The following is an 11196-nucleotide window of genomic DNA, read 5'->3' on the forward strand; positions in this document are numbered from 1 at the left end:
TCCTAGATCCTTTGAGATTCATTGAACATTTCAATGGCATGTTTAAATCTCGATATGCCCCTCTCGTTTGTGACTGGGATGCCGAGGATCACAAAGCGGGTGTGGATAACCATGCAAAGTTACATGGTGCCCTCACATGTTACAATCACCTATTCGATGTGCTGGTAAACCACACACCCTCCACCGAACTATGACAAACATTGAGTCACCCTTTGCTACCTTTCTTAGAACCATTTAGTGTGCTGGTAAACCACATACGCTCCACTAACGTCTTCGCAAGGGCACAAAGTGTAATTTCATGGAATTGCATCAATTCACTTTTGCCTAAGTAACTAAGATTGGGAATTTGAAAAAAAAACATTTAGTTACTTTTGTATTTCGTTATACTTATAATGGAAGGTTTCGTCCTATCCTACCCGTTCGGCTAACGACTCTCCACTAGTCAAGAGTGCGGTGGGTAAGAGTGGATACCCATTCAATCGCCATTTTTATAGGCAATTTCCTTAAACACCCCTTATAGACCAGCTTCGTGAATGAGGCCTACTAACGGTAAGACTGACTTTTACTCATACATATATATAATGTTAGACTTTTAATGTTATATATATAGTATAGGGTGCATTTTACACTTTTAAAATACTATTTGGTTAACTTTAACAATTACACTTTTAATTCAATTAAATGGTTAACCTAAACTTTTATGGATTTATTAAATCTCTTTTAATTATACTCCTTAATTAATTAATAAAACCATAAGGGTGTATTTGAACTTTTCAAAACTAGGGTTTTAGAATTCAACATTCCTAATTAAACTTTTAATCAACTTTTAAATTCCAAAACTTGAGGGCAAGTTTTGAAACATTTCAAAACAATAGGGTTTAGAATTTAAATATACATCACAATTAAACTATTAATCAAAATTTAAATTCCAAAACTTGAGGGCAAGTTTTGAAACCTTTTTCAAAACATTAGGGTTTTAACTATTTAAATTTCAAAACTTCAAAACTTTTGGGTTCAAATTTAAACTATAAAACCTAAAGGGGAAAATATGAAACTTTTCATAACAACAAGGATCAAATAAGAAATAATTCAAATTAACATTTAATCACATAATTATCCATATTTGATTTATTTAATGATTTCTTGCAAAACAATTTATCAATTTACTCAAAATAATTAATCAATTATCACATAAGGAAACAATTATCTTATTAATTGATAAATATCTTCAATTAGATCAAAATTATAGTCAAATATATCAAATGATTGGATTAATATTGGTCTAACATGATAAGGTAACTATCCATAAGCAAAAACAGCAAGAAAACTCGAGATACCCTCCATCTGACGAGTTGACTCGTCGAGTCAAGCCTGGACTCGTTGAGTCACCCTAGACTCGGCGAGTTCAGCTATGGACTCGGCGAGTCCAGCCTCTAGAACACCAAAAAATCGAATTTTTAGATATACAATGCATCAATACAATTGAAACCATCCTAGGCTCTGATACCACTGATGGGTTTTGGTCATAAGACATCATATGTGCTCATACAAACCCTAATGCTTGGATCTAGGTTTCTCTATTGTACATGCTTTGAATCCAAGACTATAAACCCTAATTCTAGTATATGAAATCGATATTAACATATGAATGGGTTTAAGAACATACCTTGATTGTTATATAGCAATAACAATCCTAAATCTCCTTAAATTGACTTTGGAATGCTTAGAGTCACAAGTGTCACTCCTCTAATGGCTTACAAACACCAAGAACAAATGGAGAAGGTATAAAGAGAGAGGAGAGAGGTAGGAATTCGTCCTTAGGACTTCTTGGGAAGGCTTACCCGAATTCATGTGCCAAGGGGTGTTTATATAGGTGTTCAGATAGGGTTTCAGTCATTATCCTTATCTAGATGCTTATCCACAAAGCAACCCATAAGATAATCTTTGAATCCTTATCATAGTCGAATTCTAAGGCCTTATCACCTCAAATTCGTTCACCCTAATAATAAGATAATCCTTACCTTATTTTGTAGCTATCACATAATTACAAATCAGCCCCTCTAGTTTAATTAATTACACTTGATCACAAAATTAATTCTCAATTAATTATTGACCAATATTAATTAAACAAATATGATTTCTCCTTTAATATATTATTCTTATAACATATTAATAAATCATAATAACCTCTCTCTCTATATATTTCTCCAATCAAGTTGCTTTGGTGAAGGCAACCCAAAAGGACCATGCATCATCGGGTCAAGTACATACCAAAATAGTTATGGACTTAGACACTAATTCAACATGTACTTCAAAGGACTCGGCGAGTAGCTGGGTGTACTCGGCGAGTTGAGGTCAACATGGACTGTTGACCTTGATCAGGGGTTGACTATTGGGTTATGGAGTACCTTATAAGGTTAAAGACTTATGTGTATATTGAACTATGGTTATAGGTGGTGGGGCTTGTGTCGAGTGATTCGAGAGTTGGAGTTTACCTTCCGAGTCGACATCTGCGAGGTGAGTTATCCTCACTATATCGATAGGGTCTACAACACCAAGGTCGGGCCTTTAGTTGTTATTGTTATGGTATGCTATATGTGGTTATGATCTGTTAGATCGGAATCGGGTAGACATTATGTTATGCTCTTATGATCCATAGGGATTGGTATGTTAGTGACCAGCTAGGTCAGTACTCTAGTTACAGGAGAAATCTATGATTTATGATCAGTGTGACATATATGTTTGATGTTTATATATGCCTGTATATTATAGTATGCGTACATGGTTATTCGCTTGTGGCTGGGTTGAGGCGGTCCTGCTTTGTGCTGAAGGCCAATATACCCTATGAGGGGTCCGGGGAGACTGTAGGCCCACGTGGCGGACCAGTCATGCCGAAGGCTCGGGATAGATTCAGACAGACTGTAGGCCCGGTAGGGCGGTCCAGTCAGGCCGATGGCCCAGTATGCATGTTGATTGATTGACTGTTACTGCTATGGTATTATTAGTGTGGTGTTAGTATTTTGGGGGTAGCTCACTAAGCCCTCGAGCTTACAGTTTTCAGTTTATTGTTTCAGGTACTTCAGGGGATCGTGGAAAGGCGAAGGCGTGACCAACTGCTCCTCATCCTTATGTTATGATTTTGGGACACTCTGATGGATTTGGATTTGAAAACATTTTGTAAACAAACTTTGTTTGATTTTATTTACGATTGAAAAAGTTTAAATTTGGCGTAAAATTTATGGTTGTTACACCTAGTGCCCTATAGATGAACATTGACAACAATGAACCTAGTCCCGTATAGATGAGCATTGGCAGCTGCGCCACAACCTGTAGATGTTGATCTACGATAAACATTCTAGCAGCTGCGCTTTAAGGATAGTATCGACAGTTGCGCCTAATAGAGAACCTCATAACCCCCGGCAGATGCGCCTAAAGGACTATATCGACAAATGCGCCTTATAGAGAATGTCACAATTCTGGCAGTTGCGCCTAAGTGATAGAACTAGCAGATGTACTTGACAGCTGTGTCATAGACAATGATGGACTTCATGCCTATTCCTTAGGACAATCCTTAGGAACGAATGAATGAAGAATAGCAGACTCTTAAGGTAGATCCTTAAGATTAAAGAAGAGAATGAGGATGAGTAATTGTGTTAATTGTTTGATGATTAGACATAATAATTATATTATTGTGGGTTGAAAACTCTATGTACTCACTAAGTTTCCCAACCTGACCCACTTAGTTTATTTGAATCACAGGTGTCGATATGAAGTTACATTATACTGATAGATTAATGAGATATAAATTACTAGTGATAATGAATGTAAGTTCTTTTTATGCTTATGTTTATGTATTGACAATGACATCCCAAATATTTTAAAATGAATAAAAATACATTTCTTCATAAATGTTTTGATAATGTAATTATCATGTTTTCCTGGGAACAAATTCTGCAACACTTTATTTAAAATGTTACTTTGATTTTTAAACAAAACATAAACAAAAATCGATCTTTTCTGACTGTGAAAATGGAGATATCACAGTGAAATAGACCAACCCACATGAAAATGAGTCTGAAATACATTTGAAAACAACCTATTCTGGAAAATATGGTTATTTTGAAAAGAAAAAGGTTATATTTTTTAAAAACACAAAAAAATTAGGTTACTTAATTTGCCGATAAAAAATAAAAAATGCTAGTTTACTCAATTTCCCTATAATAAATTCCATTTAAAAAACATTATCAAAATAAAAAGGCTTCTTAAAAGTTAAGATACATCATCAAAGTGTTTGTATTTTTATTAATTTTGAGAAAGGACAATTAGAAGAATTTATAGGAGAAAATGTGAATTTGCCTTTTACAATTACACCCGTAGCGGTAGAGGAGTAGTGTAAGATTGAGGTCTCCAGTCTCCACACAACACATAATACGAAGGGTTCTACGATGCGCCACCGACCCATTCGGGCGGATTTTTTCGATCTCCTACAAAACCTATCTTTTCACAATCTGACCAGGTTCTGTTAGTTTACCTTACCAATATCATCATCACTCCCCCTCTTCCCTCTTTCCCCCCTCTCTCTTTTCTTCTCCGTTGTCATGGTTTCGGTTTCTCCTTGTCGGTGTACCAATCACTAAACCCTAATTGTCCGTTTATCTTTCTATCTCTGTTACTTCTGGTAAGTGGTTAAACAAAAAACACACGCTTTCCACGTTTGATTTCTGTAATGTTGGATTGGGTCACGATTAAATTACTGTAATTTGGATTTCACGTGATTTGATCGGAGAGATCCGACTAATTTTATTATTGGGTATTTTTGATTATTAGGGAAAGAAAAAGATTGTGTCTTTCGTGAGGAATTGGATATATGTCCGTCAATCAATCAAAGGGTAACAACAACGAGTCGCAACAGTACAGACGATCCGGTCGATCTGGTAATCCTGCTACGCAAAGGAACTTTTCAGGTGGTGGTGGTGCCGGGAAGGGCGGCGGCGGCAGTACCACCGCCCCTCCTTCCTCTTCGTTAAATTCCGGTAAAAGGTAAAACTTAATCGGGTCTTGTTACTCTGTCAATACGTTTATGTGAATTTAGGGCTTGTTTTTATTTTTCTTAATGCTTTCATATCTGGGATTCTTTCATATAGCTTTAAGAAGGTGGTTAGTAATGCACAAGGAGCACAGAATAGGGTACCCGTTCAGAATCCGAATGTGAATTTGAGTACTTCAAATTCTCCCGCTTTTGGCAGAGCTGTGCAGAATGGCGCTCATATTCAACCTCCATTAAGTGGTATGTCTACAACTCAATACCTCGCAACAACATTCAATTTGGATAATTTTCTTGTTTTTAATCTACTTTTTATCCCAGTAAGCTTAAATTTGTGTGCTTTATTGTTTTCCTTCAATTGAACCATGACTAAATTACCATTATTCATTTTATCATTGTAGGAACGCCTGATGCTTCATCAACAGGTCCTACTGTAAAGCCAACTGATGCATCAGTTCATAAAAGCACCCCAGGTCTGCCAAAGGCCCCACAAAGTAATGCTGTTCCTTCTGGTTCTAGCTCTACTGGTGCAACAGGTCCTGCAACTCCTGTTAAAGGTTCGACTATAAAGATTGTATTGTTTCAAATATGAATTGTGATACATTTTGCACTTTGCTTTTCATGAGTTTGACTAATGGAGATCTTTAGTATCAACTAAGTCTGAGTTGCATTATTTACAAGGTGTCTGTTGATATATTCTTCTCTATATTTAGGCTCAGCAGATGCTTCTAAAGGATTTCCTCTTCAATTCGGATCTCTCAGTCCTGGTGTCATGAATGGAATGCAGGTATTAATTATACTCTACCTCTGCATAGGTTTTTGTAAATAGATTCTGAATTCTGAATTATGTAATACTGTATCATCAATCTTAACCTTTCTAAAATCATTATTTTCTTATGTTTGTTTTTTCAGGTACCTGCCCGAACAAACTCTGCCCCACCAAATCTGGATGAGCAAAAACGGGTCCAGGTGTGTGTTTCTTGTTCATTGTTTCATATATTTCTAACATAAAAAATATGTTAATCTTAATAGTGAATACCAATTTTCTTGCAGGCTCGTCTTGAATCCTTAAAAGCTACTTCAAATCAAAATCCACCTGTTCCAAAACCAAGGAAAGATGGTGGGAGTGTTGACCAGTCTAATGTGAGTGAAACCCATCATACCTCAAAAGAAAAAAGGGATGTGCTTTCTTCTTCTTCTTCTTCTTCTACTACTACTACTACTACTCCAATCAAGCCTTCTGGTCCTCCTATGCCTTCTATCCCTAGTGTTCCAATGCAGATACCTTTTCACCAATCCCAAAACTATCTCCAATTTGGTGGACCAAATCCACCATTGCAATCACAACCCATGGTGAACACATCAATGCCTGTTCCACTCCCCATGCATTTACCAGTTGGCAACCCCCCATTTGTCCCTGGCATTCAGCATCATCCAATGTCATCTCAGGGGATCATTCATCAAAATCAAGGTCTGAATTTCACCTCTCAGATGACTCATCAGATTGGAAACATGGGAATGGGTATAGGACCACAGTTAGGGCCACAATACCAACAACAGCAGATGGGAAATTTTGGTGGGACCCGAAGAACTGTGAAGATCACTCACCCAGACACCCATGAGGAGCTCAGACTCGATAAAAGAACCGATGTGTATCCAAATGGTGCACCCTCTGGTCCAAGGTCACACCCTCATGGCCCACCATCATTCCCCACTCCACACCCACATCCACACCCAATGAATTATTATCCAAATTCTTACAATGCAAGTCCTATGTTTTACCCTCCACCTGGTTCTAGCAACCCTTTAACTAGTGCACAGATCACTCCTGCTTCTCAGCCACCCAGGTTTTACAATCAGCAGCCTTCTAAACAGGTGACAGTTAAACCTGCAGTGACTGCAAGTGCACATGGGGAAAAGGCTGGTGACTCACTACCCATTGACAAAACTGAGATTCCTAAAATTCAAAAGCCAGGTGGAGAAAGTCAGTCCACTCTTCCTCTTAAAGAATCTGAGGTGGTCGCCGGAATCTCTTTACCGGAGCCTGCCGCTAGCAAGCCGTCTGCTTCTTCTGTTGCCACTGAGGATGCCATGTCACCTAAGCATCCTACTGGCAAAAAGGTTCAAGAAGCCCTTCATGGTGATGATGGTGTTCAAGAACCGACTTTATCCTTGGAAACCAACAAGGATGTGGTACAAGTTAGCAAGAAAGTTGATGGTGATGAAAAAGGTCTTATATCTACTGAAGTTGTTGGTTCAGGGGCTGATTCTGACAAGTCTCTTAAAGTTGAAGGGCCTGTAAGTGAAATTGTTGGGTCAAAAGAAGAATGCAAGGATTCTGTTGACCAGATTCAACCTAGCACTGTGGAGACTGTTTCCATGGTGACTCCTCCTGAAGCACAAGAGAAAGAATCTTTAAACAATATGGATGTTAAATCATCTGTTTCAATTCCCACTTCAGAGGTTAATGTCCTTACTGCTGAAACTTCATTGCTAAATTTAGAGGAGGGCCCACATGCTGTCCCAGAGACACCAGCTTTGACTTTAGAAGTAGAGGGTTCGGTTGATAAAGCTGTTGTTGAAACAGGTAAGGTTAAGGGTAGTAGTAGTAGTACACCTAAAGGGAAGAAAAAGATAAAAGAAATCTTGAAAAATGCTGATGCACGAGGTTCAACTTCTGATCTTTACAATGCTTATAAACGTCCAGAAGAAAAGAAAGAAACTTCAGCTTCTGAGATGGTTGAATCTTCTTCTGACATTATAACAAAGCAAGAACCCGTTGATTTGACTAAAAAAGATGTTAAATTTGAGCCAGATGATTGGGAAGATGCTGCAGACATTTCTACCCCTAAACTGGAACAGGTAAAACATAACAGTGAGGTTGACAATGAAGGAATGACTAAAAAGTATTCCAGAGACTTCCTCCTGAAATTCTCCGAACAGTGTACCGATCTTCCGGAAGGTTTCGAGGTAACAACCGACATAGCTGAAGTCTTGATGGGCTCAAGTATGGGCCCAAGCCCACATCCAAGCCCAAGACCAGGGGCTGGCCCACGGCTGGACCGCCGGTCAAGTAATGTAGGGGAAGACGACAAGTGGAATAAAGGGTCCGGGTCCGGTCCCGGGCCCATGGGTCCAGGGCGCGACATGCGGGTCGGGATCGACCCGGGATATAACGTATCCGGTTTTCGTGGCAACCATGGTGTGTTGCGGACCCCACGCCCGCAGCCACCTGGTTACACCACTGGTGGTGGCATTCTCTCTGGCCCGATTCAATCCCCGGGCCCGCAGGGCTACCGTAATAACTCTGATTCCGACAGGTGGCAACGTGCGGGTGGCTATCAGAAAGGGTTAATTCCTTCCCCTACTCCAATGCCTGTGATGCATAAAGCCGAAAGGAAGTATGAAATTGGAAAGATTACAGATGAAGAACAAGCCAAACAAAGACAGTTGAAAGGTATTCTAAATAAGTTGACACCTCAGAACTTTGAGAAACTATTTGAACAAGTGAAACAAGTGAACATAGACAATGCGGGTACTTTGTCTGGTGTGATTTCTCAGATATTTGATAAGGCGTTGATGGAACCAACTTTTGTTGAAATGTATGCCAATTTTTGTTCCCGGTTGTCTGTGGAATTGCCTGATTTTAGTGAAGACAATGAGAAGATTACTTTTAAAAGATTGCTATTGAACAAATGTCAAGAGGAATTTGAAAGAGGTGAGAGAGAACAAGCAGAAGCTAATAGAACCGATGATGAAGGTGAAGTTAAACAAACGGAAGAACAAAGGGAGGAGAAAAGAGTTCAGGCGAGAAGACGTATGTTGGGTAATATCAGACTTATTGGTGAATTATACAAAAAGAAAATGTTGACAGAAAGAATCATGCACGAATGCATAAAGAAATTATTCGGTGAAGATGAGGAGAACATCGAGTCATTATGCAAACTGATGAGCACAATAGGGGAAATGATTGATCACGCGAAAGCTAAAGAGCATATGGATGTGTATTTCGACATGATGTTAAAGCTATCGAATAACATGAAACTTTCATCGCGTGTACGCTTCATGTTAAAAGACGTAATCGACCTCCGAAAGAACAGATGGCAACAAAGACGAAAAGTCGAAGGCCCGAAAAAGATCGAGGAAGTACACCGCGATGCAGCCCAAGAGCGCCAGGCCCAAAGTAACCGACTGGCCCGTGGGCCCAACCCGAACCCGTCTCTTAGGCGTGGTCAGGGTCAGCCCATGGACTTTGGGCCAAAAGGGTTGAATCTTTTACCAAATCCTCAAACGGGTTACCGTGGGTCACCACAACAGACACGCGGGTATGGTAATCAAGATTCGCGATTTGAAGAAAGGTATTCGTTTGAAAACAGGACTTTGTCGGTCCCGTTACGGCCCGTTGGAGATGACAATATTACCCTTGGCCCGCAAGGCGGGCTTGCTAGAGGGATGTCGGTTAGAGGACAACCGTCAATGAGAGTAATTGGTGGCCCGAATCCGAATGGGTACGGGTCTGGACCCGAAAGACCGGGTTACGGGCCACGAGATGATTTGGGCGGTCCAAGATACTCCCCGCGACCTGCTTACGAACCGGAACAACATCGGGTCCCGCCATCTTCACCTCCGCCACGTGGGCGGGTGCCTACCCCACCGCAAAGTGGGTCTTCGGATAAGGTTTTGTCTGAAGATCGGTTACATGACATGTCTGTAGAGGCGATTAAAGAGTTTTACAGGTATTATAATTGTATAATCAATGGTTTTTTTTAGTCTTATTATTTAACAATGTTTTTTTTTTTTTTTTAATGGTAGTGCGAGAGATGAGAAGGAAGTTGCTTTGTGTGTAAAAGACCTAAACGCCCCTGGTTTCTATCCATCGATGATATCAATTTGGGTGACGGATTCGTTTGAAAGAAAAGACATGGATCGGGAATCACTTGCTAAACTTCTAATCAATCTTACAAAATCTCAAGAAATTATAAGTGAAGAGGCCCTCGTTAAAGGGTAAATTATATATCTTTTTTTTTTTTAGTTAACACATACTTACACGTTTAACTCTGTGTTTTTACTTTTTTTACATTTCAGATTTGAGTCTGTTCTGATGACATTAGAGGATGCGGTGAATGATGCTCCAAAAGCAGGAGAGTTTCTTGGACGAATGTTTGCAAGGGTAATATTGGAAAATGTGATACCGTATAAAGAAGTATGGCGTTTGATATACGAAGGTGGGGAGGAGCAGGGGCGATTGGTGGAAATTGGTCTTGCAGCTGAAGTTGTTGGAGTGATTCTGGAGATTGTTAAATCGGAGAAAGGTGATTCCTTTTTGAATGATTTGCGTGAAGCTTCTGATCCAAAGCTAGAGAAATTTCGGTTTCCTGGAATTAAAAAAGCATCGAGGTTAGATAAGTTTATTTAGATCGATGATCATAAGTAAGGATGCTCGTTTTATCTTTGTTAGAAAAAAAAAAAAAAAAAAAAAAAGAAGAAGAAATTCAAATCTTTAAATCTTTTATGGGTTTGATAGGGGGATTGGTATATATATCTATATATCTATATCTATTTGTAGGAGGGTTTTTGGTCCTTCGTTGTTATTGTTCTCGACTTGAAAAATATTAACCATGATCCTTAAAAGGTTCAAATGAGCATCTAGATTTTACTTGACTTATGGTTGGTTATATACTTTTTATATTTGAATATGTATTTTGTGTGCAATATATTTTTGTTGGTTTTTGATTGTTTGGTCTTTTTAAAAGTATTTTCTGACATTAGATTGATGATTGTAGAAAATATAATTCCAAGATCACCTATCAATGACTTCTTTACTTTATAATCTAAAGTCTACTCTATTTGTCTTTTTAAATTATTATGTGGGGCAAATATAGCTTTCATCTTTCTGCCTGCACCAATTAAACTGTGGAAAATCGCTGTGCTGATAATTAAATACAATCCAATAGTTGTTTATATATAATGACTCGTCGTATGTTTTTGTATAGTAGTTTAAGCTATGGGTCAAATGTCAACCACTAGATATTTCTTTAAAGAAAAATTCAAGCAACCATGATTGATAAATTAGAATTTTTCTTTAAAAACAAGATTAATAGGTTACAAATTAGAAAAAGAATTTTAAACCCAAGAATAGTTTATATATTTTA

At 38.6% G+C, this 11196-nt stretch overlaps 1 protein-coding gene across 1 annotated transcript; it reads left to right on the forward strand.

Annotated features, from left to right (window-relative positions):
- Positions 1–4380: 4380 nt before the first annotated feature.
- On the forward strand, positions 4381–10709 carry LOC145041801 (eukaryotic translation initiation factor 4G-like). The gene is made up of 9 exons (XM_078989986.1): positions 4381–4678; positions 4828–5040; positions 5145–5287; positions 5446–5601; positions 5758–5831; positions 5957–6013; positions 6098–9780; positions 9857–10048; positions 10130–10709. Exons 2-9 carry the CDS (start codon positions 4868–4870, stop codon positions 10458–10460), a joined length of 4809 nt encoding a protein of 1602 aa, XP_078846112.1. The 5' UTR covers positions 4381–4678; positions 4828–4867; the 3' UTR covers positions 10461–10709.
- The last annotated feature ends 487 nt before the right edge of the window (positions 10710–11196 follow it).

The sequence above is a fragment of the Lactuca saligna genome, chromosome 4 (assembly GCF_052625555.1).
Source record: "Lactuca saligna cultivar CGN05327 chromosome 4, ASM5262555v1, whole genome shotgun sequence".
NCBI lineage: Eukaryota > Viridiplantae > Streptophyta > Magnoliopsida > Asterales > Asteraceae > Lactuca > Lactuca saligna.

What these genes read in the sequence shown, in the direction of transcription:
- LOC145041801 (XM_078989986.1), top strand. Translation starts at nt 4,868, where the DNA reads ATGTCCGTCAATCAATCAAAGGGTAACAACAACGAGTCGCAACAGTAC. An exon ending in GCGATTAAAGAGTTTTACAG is followed by an intron (nt 9,781 to 9,856) that starts GTATTATAATTG and finishes TTTTAATGGTAG; the next exon opens with TGCGAGAGATGAGAAGGAAG. An exon ending in GAAGAGGCCCTCGTTAAAGG is followed by an intron (nt 10,049 to 10,129) that starts GTAAATTATATA and finishes TTTACATTTCAG; the next exon opens with ATTTGAGTCTGTTCTGATGA.